Raw genomic sequence first — 16,970 nt, 5'->3', positions numbered from 1 at the left:
CCTCCTTCTTCCAGAAATGCCATTCCATTTTGTTTTTCTTTCTGGAAAAATCCAGCTTGTGCTTCAGGACCCAACTCGTGGTTCACCCTCACTGACCCTTCTAAACTGAGGTCGTCCTCTGTTCCCTGCTCTTTCCTTCACATCATTCATTTTATTCCCCTGGAATTCAGACTGATGCTTGCTTGCCCCCTCTGCTGCCAGAAGGTGAGGAAAAAGATCTCGAGTCATCTTTCTGTTCCAAACACTTGAGGAGATGCCTGAAACCTCAAAGGCTTGTCTAATGGAGCTCAAACCTCAAGATCAAATCTAACATGCAAGGGAAGAATCTAAAATGCAGATTTTTTTGTGTGTTGGGACTTATTTCTTCTGCACCTAAAGTCTAAGCCCAGTGACTGCCTTTTTACATTTTTTTTTTTTCATTCTTCCAAGGAGCACAATTTATCTGCACCACACATTTAGGTGCCACACCGTGTGCTAAATGCTCTACACATATTATTTCATTTAATCCCCACAGTATTCCTACAAAGCAGGTCCTGTTACCAGCATTTATCTCATTTATGAATGAGGAAATGGAGGTTTAAAAAATTTAACTCACCCCAAGTGGTCAATGCTGGAGCCAGAATTCAAGGACAATAATCCCAGAACTTCAGAACTGCAAGGAATCTCAGAATGATCTTCCTCACTTACCTTCTCTGAAGCTGAGACTTATGACTTACTGCCTGGCACATAGTAGGGCCTCCATCATGGTAATTGATTGGTGCCGGAGTGCCCCAATTTCTCAGAATCTGACCTTTTCTGGGAGAACACAGCTGCCGCCACAAACAGGCTCTATTCTCTCCTGCCCAACACCTCTCACAGGTGTGAATTGCTTGTGTTGTCTGAATTATTCATGATCCACATCTTGAGAGGGGTGCTTAAAAGGAGAACTACAGTTCTCATTATTTTTCAAGACAGAGTGCCTGATTAACCGGCGAATTACACAATATAAGCTCATGGCCTAGGCTGAGTCACACCAAATAATATAGCCATGCCCACTTTTTAAATTCCAGCTTTCACATAATTCCCCAGTGTCCATTAGGATTTAAAATAGCTGAGCAGGAAAGAGGATCATTGCGAGCATCCCTATTCTCTGTGCAAAGCAAGAATCATCATCTGCAGCTTATGCTAGCTGCTTCAGACTCATGCATGTTCTTCTTAAGGCTGGTTAACTTTTTCAATGAGCTTTCTTAAGCTACATCAAGACCTCAGAATTCAGAGGCCACATCACCCGTAATTTATGCCACCAGTAAGTCCTGTGAGACCACTGCCTTTCCGGTCCCTTCTCCATTCTTCTTTCCCTTAGCCACTTCTCCCTCATGAGTTAATTTTCTAAGTGGGAAGTTTTCTGAGAGGGATAACCATATGCGAATCGTGAGCCAACATCACTGTATTTTAAATTCAATGTTAGTCAACCAAAATGAATTGAAAAGCAGCAGCCGTGGTTTGGGAATACTAAAAATAAGCTGTAGCATTTGCTGAGTTCTCAGAATTAAAACCACAGGCGGTCAACTTGTTGCTGCTCTTAATAAGATATGACTGTTCTGTCCCATTGGCTGCTCCTACCAGAAACTTGAACTGTAACATGCGCCTAACAACATGAGGCTTTTTAGTTAGTTGGCAATGATCTAGAAAGGAAGTGTTGTTTCCCTGGAACTAAACCTGCCAGGGAAGATAACAGATGGCTTTCAAGTGATCACCTTTTGCCACATCACAACTGCACCTTAGTCAAATTCACCTTGCATTTATGATTTAATTAGTCACACATCCATAAACGTGGCCCCTTGATGCCTGGCTTGCTGTCCAAGGCCTCCAACAAGGCGTCCTTTCCCATGAGTTTAATTTTGGGGTATTAGGAAAACACACACACACTATAAGAATTAATACAACATTAATATATCAAGCATTTCCATTAGGACCGTTAAGGTCTTCCTGACTCCTGAATAGTGTATTCTACACTACTTGTCTTATCAGATATCCCTTGAAGGTTTGTCATTAAAGTTTGCAGTGGCCAAAGAGGTAGGAGAATTCTACCGAATGCATCATTGTGGTTAGAAACTGTCATGCTCAGAAATCCGTGTTTCTTCTGATTCCCGACCCTCCAGATTCATTAGCAATTTATTTCTCTTCAATTAGACCCGCTGATCAACCATAGAAAAACAGAAGGAAGCCTTCCCTTTGCTCAGCTGCACTTGGGGGAAAAATGTATGGCTTGAAAGTAAAATTACAGAACATATTCCAAGAGGCCACACAGGGAAAAATATCTCTTTCTCTCTCTCTCTCTCTCTCTCTCTCTCTCTCTCTCTCTCTCTCTCTCACACACACACACACACACACACACAGGCAAATTGTCAGCGGCTGGGCTCGACCTCCCGTTCCCTAAATCGCTTCCATCAGGATCAGAAGGACACAGTCCCTTCATTACTTCCATCTCAAACCCTGCCCCAAGCGTGTGTCTCCACAGAGCTAATTTCTGAAACAAACAAAGAAAATCAAGTCTGCGAGGAGCGAGGGTTTGCTCCCCTCTGCCTTGAATTCCGGCATCCAGTGTAGTCGCGCCGCTCAGCCGGCTGGTCGGGGCGCCCAGCGTCACCCTGACCTTCCCCGCCCGGCCAGCCCCAGTTCCAGCTACGCCAGAAAGTGCGAGCCTGCCCTGCTCCTTTTGCAGAATTCTGCCTGCTGTTCCTCAAGTCCCCAGAACGCCCGCGACCGCACACTAAGGGCGCCGCCGCTCTCCCACCTCTGCGCTGTCAGATGTCAGGCGCGGAGGTGCCGTGGGCACCGAGGGTGCGGGAGGACCAAACAAGTGTCACCCCGGGTGCCTGCTCTCCCTCGGAGAGAGTGGCCAGGGCGGCCACAGGTAGGTTCTAGCCATCCCAGGGCGCGGGGAGAAGGCAGGGGCGAGAGACCCGGCGCGGCAGCCGCGCCCGGCAGGCTGAAACTCACCAGAGGACACCGAGGAGCCGGACAGGCTGGAGTTGCTGGACGCTGCCATCTCCGCGCGCCCTGCGCGTCGCTGCTCGCTCAGCCCCGGTGCGGACGCGACCTCCGCTGCCCTCGCCCGGCCGCTCGCAGCCTCCGCGGCCCCCAGCCCATGGCAAAGTCCTGGGGACGCGCAGAAAGCACCAGCCTCTGGACTCTGCTTGTACTTCCTGCTCCGCCAGATGACGCGCTGCTGCCGCCGCTATTTATTTGTGGTTTCGGTCCCTCTCGGCGCCTTTGCACTCTTTTCTACGGGTGTCGAGGGGGTAGGTAGGTGGCAGCGGAGAGAGGCCAAGAGGCGCCCGGAGCTGACTATCGTGGCTCCAGCTGAGCCCCAGCTGCGGTTAGCGCTTCCCCGCGCGCGGCTGGGACCAGGGCGCTGGGGCGTCCCCAAGCCTCCCCGCGAGCTCCCTGCACCCTCCCCTGGGCGCCTGCCTTCCCAGCGGCACTTTGAGCAGCCCGGGCAAAGGCGGTGGGAGGCAGACAGACAGAGCGACCTCCCCCTTCTCCCTCCGCCCCAACTCCGCTCGCGCGCACACAAAGGAAGGAGAGGAGACGCGGGAGCTCGGGGGCTGGTTCAGCTGCGGCGGGCTTGACAGCTCCTGCGTCCGGGGCTGGAGGGGGAGGCTGCAGGCTGGAAGGGGACAGTGCGTATGGCAGGGTGGGAGGACACTGGACCAAGAAGCGGGACCCCTAGGTGCCGGGGAGGCCGCCGCGGGGCGCAGGGTGAGCGCGGCTGCCGTGCGCGGCGCCGCTCCAAGGGTTTGAAGGCGACCGGGAGTGGAGAGCGGGGGGGAAGGTGCCGAGGCTCGCTGCGCCTGGCCAGACGAAGGAGTGGCGAGACAGCCCGGTGGAAAAGGGAGGGCGAAGGCGGGGGTCACTGAGGACACGCTGCTAGGCAGAAGGAGACCTGGGTTGCCAGAGCAGCTGTGGAGCATGGAGCGTTCCTTCCACTCTCCTCCAAATTGTCCTTTGTTGCTCTGGAGCCCATGGTCCCAGCCCTGCAAGAAGGTAAGTTTCCTAAAACACCCAGCAAGCCAATCCAGCTGCACTTAAGTACCCCAGCCACGGACTGTGCCCGACGGGTCCCTTGGGTGTTTGAGGTTGGCCTTCAAAGAAATAGAGATGTTCCAAATAATGTCACCAGGCCCACACAAAGCCGGATGTCAAAGAGAAAGAGGTTCTCAGACTTGTCTTGCAAAAGATTCCCACAAAGGATGGAAGATGGCCCACAGGTTCGACTGTGCCTTTTCAGGATAAGGAACTGCTCAGGTGTGTGTGACAGAGAGGGGAGCACGAGGTGTGTCCCTTCCCCCGGTATTTAAACCTAAATTAATTTCACTGGGAGGAAATATCATGCAGATTTTTAAAAAAGTCTATTTCAAGCTCCCAGCAGGGTAATCGGTTCTTTCAATCCCGAAGCAACAGAAAACTGTGAAATTTGAACAGAAATTGTTAGATCAAAGGGAAAACCAAACATTAAAAGGAATAAAAATACTCTCATTATGTAGCAAAGTGGAAAGTGTTCACATTGGGGAAGTTCAATTTTTAAAAATATGGCTAAAAGGACATAGTCAGTTAAAAATGATTAGGCGTGACACGGCAACAGCCGCCAGCCTGAGGGGGTCCACATCCACCAAGCACCTAACACACGGTGAATAATAAATATTGAATAATCATACTATGCACCCATGTCATATTTTCTAGTTGATTTAAATTTTTCTTTTTTTAATTCCCTCCAGGATGGATTCCATCCCAGCATGTCTTTCCAATAAGGTTCATTAAGAAAAAAAAATGTGGGCCCTGGCCAGTTGGTTCAGTGGTAGAGCGTCGGCCTGGCGTGCAGAAGTCCCGGGTTTGATTTCCGGCCAGGGCACACAGGAGAGGCGCCCATCTGCTTCTCCACCCCTCCCCCTCTCCTTCCTCTCTGTCTCTCTCTTCCCCTCCCGCAGCCGAGGCTCCACTGGAGAAAAGTTTGCCCGGGCGCTGAGGATGGCTCTGTGGCCTCTGCCTCAGGCGCTAGAATGGCTCTGGTCCCGACAGAGCGATGCCCCAGATGGGCAGAGCATCGCCCCCTGGTGGGCGTGCCAGGTGGATCCCGGTTGGGCACATGCGGGAGTCTGTCTGACTGCCTCCCCGTTTCCAGCTTCAGAAAAATACAAAAAAAAAAAAAAAAATGTGGCTTGATGAGTAGGGCCCATGCACACTCTCCAGTCACTTCGGACTGAGTGTTCCTGACCCTCATCTAAGGGAACTTGAAACATCTCCACCTGGTATAAAGAGACCCAACCTCCCCTCGCTCCCCACCCCCATTTTTCTTCTTTTCTGTTTCATTCAACTTTGATGCAGGGCCATGTGGTCCATGAAAACCTTGACCTCCTCTTCATCAGAATGGAGCTTCCTGTCTTCCCAGAGTTCTTCTGATCAAAAGCGACATCTACTCGTTTGACAAGAACTCTGTACGTCCTTCCAGGTCTTTAGATGGGCAGCGACCTAACTTGGCTGTCACCTGGTTGTCACCATCTGGGTTCTGAAGAAGACAACATCTGGTTTCTTTTTTTTTGCATTTTTCCAAAGCTGGAAACGGGGAGGCAGTCAGACAGACTCCCGCATGCGCCCGGCCGGGATCCACCCGGCATGCCCACCAGGGGGCGATGCTCTGCCCATCTGGGGCGTTGCTCTCTTGCAACCAGAGCCATTCTAGCGCCTGAGGCAGAGGCCATAGAACCATCCTCAGCGCCCAGGCCAACTTTGCTCCAGTGGAGCCTCGGCTGCGGGAGGGGAAGAGAGAGACAGAGAGGAAGGAGAGGGGGAGGGGTGGAGAAGTAGATGGGCGCTTCTCCTGTGTGCCCTGGCTGGGAATCGAACCTGGGACTCCTGCATGCCAGGTCAATGCTCTACCACTGAGCCAACCGGCCAGGGCCAACATCTGGTTTCAAACTCTGGTTCTGCCACTTACTAGTTATGTGACTTTGAGCAAATGACTTACGCTCCCTGCACCTTAGTTTCTGCACCTGTAACCAGAGTCCCCTCACAGAAGGTGTGTGAAGGTGAAATGGGTTGGTAATTGTGAAGCCACAATGTCCTTGACATAAAGTTCAGGCTCCATAAGGGACTGTAAATTGTTCACTGAAGAGACCGAATCTACAACTTGAGCAACTTTTGCTTGTTCTATGAGAGGAAATGTCTAATCTTTGGCCCGAAGTTAATATCTTTCTTGGCCCAAATTGAGCAAGAGGCATCATTACTCATCTCAGAAGTCTCACAGAGGGATGTCAGCTTCTCTTTCTGCACTTTGGATGGCAGTGGTTACCTTCACAGAGCTGTATAGTTGTCAGAAAAAGTACAGCACGATCCTGTGAAACAGGCCACTTTTATTATCTCACATTGACAGATGAAGGGACGGGACAGGACACTTGCTGTGAAGGCACCACCAAGGCACCCCGGGATGGACAGATGTAGAGTAAGACAGGCTAATGTTTTTCCACTGGGTTCGAAGGCCAGAGGGGGATGTGGAGGTAACAACCATACTTGCGGAACAGGAGTGGGAGGACAGGGGAGGTTTAGCTCATGGGTTGGAGGCGGACGTAAGGCTGGAAGTTGATCAATAATTTGGAACGTCAAAGCCATAACCAATGGAGAAAACTCAGCAGGCACGATATTCTCATTTTTCAAAGGGTTCAGAGGCCTAAAGCTCTTGCCACCCTTTGCCGATGTTTAATATCAGTAAAGGAGCAGGAAGGAGGTGGCTCAGGAGCTGTCTGTGGACCTCTCCAAGCATTTCTCCAAATGAAGCAGTAAAAATAAATTAGCTCATATATTTTATTCATTCATGTATGGCTTTAATTCTAGGGATTTTTTTTTTTTTTTTTTTTTTGCCACTGAAAAAGGTGTTACAGAGATCTTAGGTCTGTTTGAAAAGGATTTAAAAAAAGACATTTATACCTTCTTTATTCAAATATTAAAAGACTTATGGGATGAAAGAAGTTGTGTTGATGATTTGGTCTATTTAGGGTTGGAAATGACAATTTGTTTTAGCTCCCCTGCCAAGTTAGTGTTGGTGTCTTCCCACCTTCCCTTTCCAAACGAATTCCCTCTCTCCAATTCGCAAATGCACCCACCCCCTTCTTACTGTGCCCACCCCCCTTGTTGCTCGCAGTGCCAGCCTTTCCCCACATGCTCCCTGCTGGGCACCCTTCATAGTGTGAAGGTTCAAGTGGAAGGCACCTTTCTAGAGAACCTTCCCTGTCCCCAAGCTGGAAGCCAGACCTCCTGTTGAATTCCTAGTCTAGTCCTTTCTCTGCATCTCCCAATTGGCAGTGCTTTGCCTTGTTTTCCTCGTCAACTTTGGAACATATTTGATCTCCCAACTCCATTAAGAGCTTCCAGAAGGCAGGGTCCCTGTCAGGCCAGTCTTTGTATTCTCTACCACGGTTTGCACACAATAGGTGCTTAGTAGATATTTACTGAGTAAATAAGTAAACCACGGTACAAATGACTCCATACATGGTTCTCTAGGACCCCAATGACAACGTCACATCAGTAGCTGTGACCACTAAGCAACAAGAGGATGAGTAAGACATCTGGGGCACAAAGGAGTTGACGTCCCAGCTGACAGTTGATGCCCCAGTTGACAGCACTCTTCTGTCAACAACAACAGCGACAACTGAACTGATGGAAACACAAGAGCAAAATTTTGATGGAGTATGTGTTTGCAATCCCTACCTCCCCCACCACCGGCTGTTACAACTCCTGTAATTTATTGTTTACAGAGTAGCTCCTACGCCCCTGTACTTTGTTTATGTTTGCTTTACTGTTCCTTTGAAGTTTAAAAGCAGACGTGAAACCACCGCAGGGCGAATGCGGCTGCTGCGGTTGGAGCTGGGCTCCTAGGGCGAATGCGGCTGCTGCCGTTGGAGCTGGGCTCCTAGGGCGAATGCGGCTGCTGCGGTTGGAGCTGGGCTCCTCTGTCTCGGGCACTCTAGGTTGTTTGTGAAGGTCATTCCTTTTCTCTGTACTAAACACAGAATGAAATATTCCTTACTTTCAAGATTAATCCAGTGGCTGGCGTTCACAGGAGACCAGTGGGGCTATTTGTCAACTAGCTTTAAATATTTTATGGCAAATACTCCATTCTCCTCTGAAAACTGGTCCTTGCGCCATCAATTTCTCAACATCGATATACTCTCTGTTGGAGTAAGAAATATTTTCTCCTTGTAGTTTAAGCCGTGTTTCTACATAAGAAGATGTTTAAGCCGTGTTTCTACTTAAGAAGATGCCCAGTCCTGTTAAAGAGAAAGCGTGGGCTGTTTGGGGTAATGTCAGGCGTAACTAGAGGCAAAAGCTGAGAAAGACTCCCTTTCCCTGGAAGAGGAGGGCGGACGGCCCAGGGTGGGGTTACCGAGCCGGAGTTCAGACGCTGTGAGAAGCAGCCTTGCCTCTGAACAAAAGGAGCTCACACCTGGGGTGCAGACAAAGGGAGGCCGCCTCGGCTACCCAATTCCCAGCTCACATCTCCTGCTGCTGGGGACCCCTAGTGGCCACACACGCGGCAAGCACAGGTGTTCCGGAATCTCCTCACTGACCCGCGGAGGGGTCCAAGGGTATCGCCCTGAATTTCCCATCTGGCCACTTACCTTGCGAGGATTAGATACCCTCACCCACGCACACTGATGCCACGCCGTCAGCTACAATCTCTTTTACTTGAAAGCCAGACAGACGCAGAGAGAAAAAGAGGAGGGCATTTCTCTCTGAAGGAAAAGAAACTCAGGGTTCACAGACGTACAGTAGAGTTCAGAAACTCATTGAATAAGCTTTCTTCTGCATAGTGCATCTTCTTTCTGACTTTGTTCCCTGACATTTTAGACTCCAGAAATCTTTTCTGCTTTCGATGCTCTAAGAGAAATCTAGGATAAATGGAAGTGAAGACAGCTCTGGGCAAAGTGTGCAGTGAGTTCGTTTATCGTGTCTTCTGGGACACCTCTGGCTTTTTGCTCCAGCACTATGAAAATGTGCTTCCGCGGAAGTGTTCGATGCATTGATTCTCTGCGGCGCGTTCTTTATGCATTCATTAATTCAGTCTGTAATGTTCTCGGAGCCCTGGGGAAAAGGATGTGAAGAAAACCCATCCTTGCCCTGCGCATCTGACCCCTCCAAACTTCCTGGGATATTTACATATTCAGCCGGGACAAAGCACAGAAATGGTCTCAAGTTAGACATTATAGAGAGGTATTATTCATCTGGTATCAACTTTCTTTTCAGCAGATTTTTTTTTTTTTTAACGAAACCTCCAAAATCAAGCCTCAATGTCTATTTGTAGATAACCAGTATCTTTTCACCCAAGGTTTAGCTTGTCAGCTGCGGGGACCAAGCTAATACCTCGAATGTTCTGTGTCTTTGCACCCCAGAAAAGGTCTGAGTCATTATTTCCATTTCTTTGCCTATAGCAGCTATAGATTCAACAACAAAACAGGACCCCCCCCCTTTTAAATCCTTTTAAAGAGAGAGGGTAAATGGCATTGGAGGAAAGCTAAGAGACTCATTGTCTAGGCCAAGTTTTCTCACATAGAAAACATATTTTAGCCTTTTGCAAATACAGGGTGGAGCAACAATAGGTTCCAGTTGTTTGTATGGCAAGTAATACAACAATTCATAAATAATAATAGCAGAATAAACTCTGTTTGGTGCACCCACAACTGTAAACCTACTTTTGCCCCACCCTGTATTTTAGATTTGTTTATAAAATCAGGCAAGAAGAAATGATTTTGTAAAAGTTTAAGGTGTATCTACAGAGTCAGACTGGTCTCATTCAATTCTAATTCAACATTTATTCTGTCTGTGACTTCAGGCAAGTGACTTAATCTCAGTCTCTTGATCTTTCAAATGTGGTTAATAATACCTCCTTCGTGGAGTTGAAGAAGACCAGATGAAGTAGATGTAATACAGTGTCTAGCGCACAGAAGCCCAGTTAAGAGTTCTGGGTCAGTCCCTTAAAGCCTAGTGTGCTGACTTCTGCATTCCCAGAGGAGTCCGGGAGAACAATGGTCTAAAGCGAAAGTGAATTTCCTGTCTACCTACCACCCCCAAGTTACCTCACCCGCAGGCGAGTGTGTTAGGACATATCCGAGAAGCCTGGGCTCAGGAGATAAGTCCCAATTCAAAGTCTAATTCTGTTGCATACTGTCTGGTGACCTTGGACAAGGGACTTCACTTGTTTCCATTCTCGCTCTCCCTATAATGGAGATAATGCCTCATTTTTGTGTAAAAGACGGTGAGTAATGCCATTACTGTACTCCATGATATGAATCACAGCAAGTACTTTCTAAATGGAGCAGTTCCTGGGGAGAAAGTGGATGTTGTTTGGGGGTGAGGGAGAGAGCGTCCGAGTCTCCGAGGAGTAGCATGTGGAATATAAAAAGGTATGCTCAAGTTCTCTCTCCCTCTGTGTGTGTTACACACACACACACACACACACACACACACACACACACACACCCGCACAGGATGGTAATGCCTCCCACTGGGACATTTCCCCCAGCCTCCCTGGATAAGCATCCCAGTAGAATTTGAAAGTAGGACACTGTGTGTGTGTGTGTGTAGGCAGGTTACTTCAGCTCTCTGCCCAACTTGGCCCCTTGTGAGATAAAAGGGGAGAAAAAACAACGTTTGATGACAACTTCGGCTGCTGTTCCTCCCATTGCCACTCTCGGCACGTTTCCTGCCACCAGTGATGCAGCGAGATCAGCTCCCGCGTGAGGATCATTCCCGGCGCCGGGCCGTGCTGGGCGCGCTGTGCACGTTATCACATACTCACAACAATCCTGACGTCCGGATGACGAGCTCCATTTCCCACTTGAGAAACCGAGGCCAGGAAACTTAGGCTACATCTTCATCAAAATTCACGACAATCCCAGTGGTAGGTATTATTATCCCCACTGTATTTGGTTATGAAACCAAAAATGAGAGCAGGTAGATCATTTATCAAGGTTCTAGGCACCGACTTAAAGCCAGCTCTGGCTGGCTCTTTTCAGAACGTGATCAATTTAGTTTTTGTTTGAAGGTTTTCTTCTGCTTTTTTGGTAAATATTTTCCTGTTGGAGACTTCACATGGGTGAGAAATGGCATCTTTAAAATATATTTTCTTTACATCCTTGCCTAAAACACAAACCCTCGGTGTAGAGCAGGCTCTGGAGAGAACACAGGACTTGTGCTCTGGCTCTAAGGGTCTGGGCAGGGACAGGCATGGTGTTAGGGAGACCACGAAGGCATTTACCCAAGTGAGGGGATTTCAAGGAGCAAGAATGCTCCTGGTTGTAACTCTACCCTTTTCGGCTTCCACATGTGGGAAGTTCCTTAAACAGAACTTTCACTCCTTTGACTTAATCAAAAAAAGTGCTGTGAACACCTGTTAGAATTCATTAAGCCAAATAACTATCTTCACTGGAGTAAGTTTCCTTATCCCAAAAGCTGGTGTGTGTGTGTGTGTGTGTGTGTGTGTGTGTGTGTGTGACAGAGAGAGACATAGGGAGGGACAGACAGGAAGAGAGAAAGATAAGAAACATCAATTCTTTGTTGTGGCACCTTAGTTGTTCATCGATTGCTTTCTCATATGTCCCTTGACTGGGGAGCTACAGCATACCAAGTGACCCCTTGCTCAAGCCAGTGACGTTGGGCTCTAGCTGGTGAGCCTTGTTCAAACCAGATGAGCCCGTGCTCAAGCTGGCAACCTCAGGGTTTCAAACCTGGGTCCTCCGCATCCCAGTTCGATGCTCTGTCCACTGTACCACCACTTGGTCAGGCCCCAAAGCTGATTTTAATACCAAGGGGAAGACCAATGAATAGGGCAGGGCTATATGCAACCTTCAATGTATCTACAGATTACCTGGAAGTCTTGTTAGAATGGAGGTTCAGATTCTACAGGTGTGAGGCAGGCCCCAATTCTACATTTCTAACAACCTCCCCCCCCCCAGGCGACACAGGTGTTGTATCACCACACTTTGTAGTAACAAGAGCCCTGGTGCAATGGTTCACAGCTCTGGCTGCACATAAGAGTCACCCAATGCCCAGAGTGCATCCCAGAACAATCAAATCGAAATCCCTGTGGCTGGGAACCAAACATCAGTATTTTTTAAAACTCCCAGATGACTCCAATGTGCTGATATGGTTTGGAACCACTGATGGGAACCATGGGATTTAGAGGGGAGATTATACTGTCAAAGGAGTCGCCTGGTGATGGCAAGGGCTCATGTTGCCCCATGATATTGACAGCACTGTCTCTGATCAGCAAGGAAGGAGAGAGAATCACATTCTTGTCAAGACCTTTTCTAAGACTATGTAACCCCAGCCATTGTGATGTGAGAAAACAGACTATATTATCTAATATCAGAACAAAAAATTTCAATCAACATGGGGGCGATTCTGTTTCAAATTGAAGTCTCCATTATGGTTTTAAAAATGGACTTCTCAATGAATCAGCATAAACAGTATGCACTGACTTCAGGGGCCACCCCCAGAAGAGCAGCCAGATGTCAGGAAGGCAGGTGGTTCCCAGCAAGTCCACTCCATCATTTCTCAATCAGAAAGAAGATTAGAAGTGGGATTTTCAGCTCAGATGGGGTTGAAGGGTGATGTTTATGCTGGAGATACACTTCACGCCACAGCTAGAAAAATTGCTTTGGGGAAAGAAAACCCTCAACTTCTTATGTGTAATGAACGTATGAAAATGAAACCCTCTGCTTGGACAGGAAGAGGTGGCACCGTAGGTGGATGTCCCTGCCTCCCACTCCCAATGGTGGGAGAAGCAAAGAGGCAGAAAGCAGTTTAGCTGACTCTCTGGACCCCAAGATTTTACCCTCGTCTACATACACTCCCATGCCCCACAGTTGATGCTAAAATGTGACAAGTTAAATGAATCAAAATGTTTTGGTGGTTAATTCGGGTATGGTGGTTAACTGTATAGGTTGACTTGCCTGGGCCATGAGGTGCCCACGTATTCAACAAAACATTACTAAGAGTGTTTTTGGATGAAATGAACATTTAAATCAGTAAATTGAGAAAAGCAGATTGCTCTCCATAATGTGGGTGGGCCCCTTTTAATCAGTTGAAGCCTGTACTAGAACAAAAAGACTAGCACTCCCTCTGATAAGAGAATTCTTCCAAGAGCCTGCAGTTCTTTTGCTACCTTTGGACTGGACATAAACCGTCAGTTCTCCTAGGTCTCTAGCTTTCTGACTTCCACTGCGGACTGGGGCTGACCAGCCTCCATGAGCCTCCGTGTGGAAGGGCAGAGGTATGAGTCAATATTTATTGGTATAAATATGAATATATACACGTGTGTGTGTGTGTGTGTGTGTGTGTGTGTGTGTATCTTATTGGTTCTTTCACTGGCAGACTGTGACGGATAACTCATAAGGGTAATTTTTCACCTTTTGTGTTCCTCCAGTTTTTGTAACTTTTCTATAATGAGCATGTGCATAGTAATCATTGATTTTAAAACAGTGTGTTATTAAATGACCAACAAGCTGGATCACGTCGGCTTACATCACAAGTGTCTGTGCTTCAGAGCAATGCTGCCTCTCAAATGTTAAGCCTATAAATATTGGCTGGAGAGCTGTTCAACCCCCCCCCCCAAGAGATTACTATTCAGGGGTTCTGGGGGGTGGCAGCTGAGTGGCTGTGTCTCTCCCAAGCTCCCAGGGAGGTTGCCCCCCACGGACCTTGCTTCCAGTGGTAAGGTCAGTGACCACAGCCCCTTTCTAGGGAACTGTACTCTCATCTCTTCTGTTTATACCACCAATCCATCTCTTCAAACAGTTCCGCCTTTCTACTTGGCTCTCTCAAGCGATGGAAAGATTCTTGAAGGCAGTGTAGATGTTTTATCATTTTTGCGTCTCTCTTCCTTAACTCCCAAACTTTTCCTATAGTAAAACCACAGAATGTGTGTAGAACCCAATGGAGTATTTATCCTTGTTCTGATTTCCCAAGCCATTTAAGGCAATAGGTTGTCCTCATTTTCCACACACAAAAAAGCAGGAACAGAACTAACACAGCAGGGTGCTGTCTGACCCTCTCTTCTGCCATGTCCAAGGGATTTAATTTTCTAGAAGTCTAGCTCCAGTTCTCTTTGGGACAGTTATATAAAAACCTTAATGTAATGTCCGGGCCTTTTCTGTAGGACATTGATGGTCTTGAGGAACACTGAGTTTACTCAATTTGTATTTCTAGTCATGTGAACAAATGGCATCATGTAGACAAAATCTTTGAATGTTGAACTGATGTTTTCGGTTTTGATGCAAAAGCGTGATCTTGCTTGTACATGGGTAATGTTGACTGAACGTGACAAGTAGCTGAATATGACGATCTGGGAAAGTCTGAATAATATTGCAACTTTATACATTTTCATTTTGATCCGCATCTCCGTATCCCCATTCTGCGGCACTGTATCTGTCATATCACAATGACGACTAGCTTTTGTTTCTTAATGCTGTTTGTGATCTTACTGTACTCTTGTTAGAGCACTATCAGGTTAAAAACAATTCATTTCAGGCATTCAGAGCAGAAATCTTCCGCCTCGGCCAGGCTTCCTCTGCCCTCCCATTTTTCAAATTCTATCATCACCTTCCCTTCTGCAGAGCATCCTGTCATGGTCCCATAATAGAAGTTCAGCTTGTTTGCATATGCATTTGCATGTCTTCATTAAGCAGGAGACGGCAAAATGATTAATGAGTGTTATTTCTCCTTTTGCAAAAGGAGTCTGTCTATTTTATATATTCTGTATTCAAAGCAATGACAAGAGTCATAAGTTAGCTTACGATCAAATCATTTACAGCATTTATGTTTTTTAAGATGCTTTTTCTGACAAAGTAATCATGCTAACCGTAGACATGTTAGAGGTAAAAACAGGGATAAGTAAATGAAAAAAATCATCCATATTCCCAGCAGCATAGATTTTTAATCATTTGCTGTCTTTTTTTCCTCCCTGTGGGGATGAGTAGTGTAGCAGTCCACTTCTTGCAGTTTATGCTATGTAAAAATCTGAACACACATGTGGAAAATTTTTGTTAGGACTTCTGTTAAAAGTGGCTATCTGTGTTCATTGAAATTATTCTGGCAACTTCCTTTTTTTATGTTGTGTAATCTTTTAAGTGATTCTATTTTATTTGTGTAATTGGAGACAATAAGAAAGTTACCTTCATTTTGGAATGAAGCTTGTAGGATTATCGCCCCATGTCATTACATATTCTGAATGTGATTTTTAAAATGGCAATGACTTAATTCATGACTCCTGCATTGATTGAAATTTGAATTGACCCACAGTGTTTGCTTTCTGTGAATTCTGTGGGATAAACATCCTTGCACACGTATACGTGGGTGCCTGTCTGCTTATGTCCTTCGGCTGGTCTGCTGCCAGGTGACCATGTCAGTGGCAGGGTCAGCAGCTGAACCTGAGGGGACCAGGCACCCTGTGCTCTACACTAGTTTTCTGTTCTGCTGGTTCTCTGTCAGCTAAATGGCAGCGTATCTCATCTGCAGTTCATCAACTGAATTGAATATATAACTTGGAGTTTTCATTTTTACGATTTCATTCCATTATTTTTCAAGTCCATTGGGTTGTATTTCATAGTCTCTTGTTCCTTTATTATCATTTTGATTGTCTCTCACGATTTTTAATCATGATGCTGGGTATTTTCTTTCTGCCCCTTCCAAGCCACCCCCTTCCACCCTGCCCCACCTTGCTCTGTGCCCTAAAAGGCAGAGCAGCTGGACCACAAGGACAGGATCTTTTGTCCAGACAAGTTCCTGCCTGTCCCTCAGCACTAGGGGACCTTTGCTTTCCATTGGTTTTAGCATTTGTTGGAATCCGTGGGAGTCCGAAAGACCAGAGTAACAGGCTTTATTGAAAGGAAGAAAGGAACCCTGCCGGGCACTTCTCTTGGGGAGAAGAGCACCGGTTACAGACTAGGGGCAAGTTATATAGTGTTTGGGAGAACCTGAGGGGATACTGAGGCAAAAGTCCTAGTATGTCCAGAATGCTCCTCTTTGGGGGGCTTCGAGCATGTGGGTGTTGAATCAAAAGTCCTGGTATGTCCGGAGCCCCTCCTTGGGGCGGCTTGTCAGCTTTTTGGAATTCCTCTGTCTCAGGGGCGATAGTCCAGTAAGGGTGAGGTCTGACAGATAAGCGGAACATCAAGAGGTCAGTTTGGAATACACATATCTATCAGCATTGGGCCCCAAAGTTCCCCATCTCTCCACAGGGTCGATGGCTTTTGCTTCCTCCTTTCCCCAGAATCAGTAAATCTTGGCCTGCGCAGTGAATGTGGGAAGAAGGGAGTGCTATCCTTGCTACACAGGGAGGTGGCTTTGCTTCGACATCCTCAGCAGCGCTGGGGGTCAGGGGCCTTCCTGCTTCTTCCCAAGAGCTTGAGGCTTCTGCTAACCGCAAGAGGAGCATCAGGGTGCGGGTGCTGTGACTCCTGCATCCTGGGTCACCATGAGAAGCTCTCTCTAGCCTTCTGACCCTTGGAGACCACGGAGAGGAGCTTGGGAGTGGGTACAAACTCCCCTTGTGTCTGGAGCCCCCACTTATTCTAAGCTGATGCTAGTGCATACTCAGCCTTTAGGAATTTTTTAAAATCTCTTTTTCCCCAGTTTTTGCAGCCGCCTCTTCCCGCTGTGAACCGTCAAAGGTAAAAAAAAATAAAAATCATGTCTCTTGACTCTCACTGGGGGGTGGAAGGGGGGCTTCTTACTTTTTGAAATTCAGCTTCCTGGCCATGTGACCTCAGCTCTCCAGTGAGCTCATGAAAGTGATGACTTTGTACACGGTTCAGCATTTTCTCGTTAGGATGAGAGTGACATTGTCTCGAGGCATCCCACACCCCAAGCAGGAGACGAATTTCTAGTGTATTATTAATAGCACTGCCTTTTACTTCATACGCACTCTGGGTTAGAGG

At 47.3% G+C, this 16,970-nt stretch overlaps 1 protein-coding gene across 2 annotated transcripts in view; it reads right to left on the bottom strand.

Annotated features, from left to right (window-relative positions):
- Positions 1-3,730, bottom strand: part of CHN2 (chimerin 2) — a 235,154-nt gene extending 231,424 nt beyond the window's left edge. The window contains exon 1 of one of the 2 annotated variants that reach the window (XM_066238512.1): positions 2,983-3,730. Coding sequence is in view for 1 of the 2 variants with exons in the window: in XM_066238511.1 (XP_066094608.1) it covers positions 2,983-3,031 (49 nt within the window). In the remaining variant the exon portion in view is untranslated. The remainder of the gene's footprint in view (positions 1-2,982) is intronic. The other variant, XM_066238511.1, reaches the window with a different exon arrangement.
- Between the last annotated feature and the right edge of the window lie 13,240 nt (positions 3,731-16,970).

The sequence above is a fragment of the Saccopteryx bilineata genome, chromosome 7 (genome assembly GCF_036850765.1).
Source record: "Saccopteryx bilineata isolate mSacBil1 chromosome 7, mSacBil1_pri_phased_curated, whole genome shotgun sequence".
NCBI classification, from domain to species: Eukaryota; Metazoa; Chordata; class Mammalia; order Chiroptera; family Emballonuridae; genus Saccopteryx; species Saccopteryx bilineata.
The sequence above is the reverse complement of the archived record's forward strand: the minus strand, read 5'-3'. Positions and strand labels throughout refer to the sequence as shown.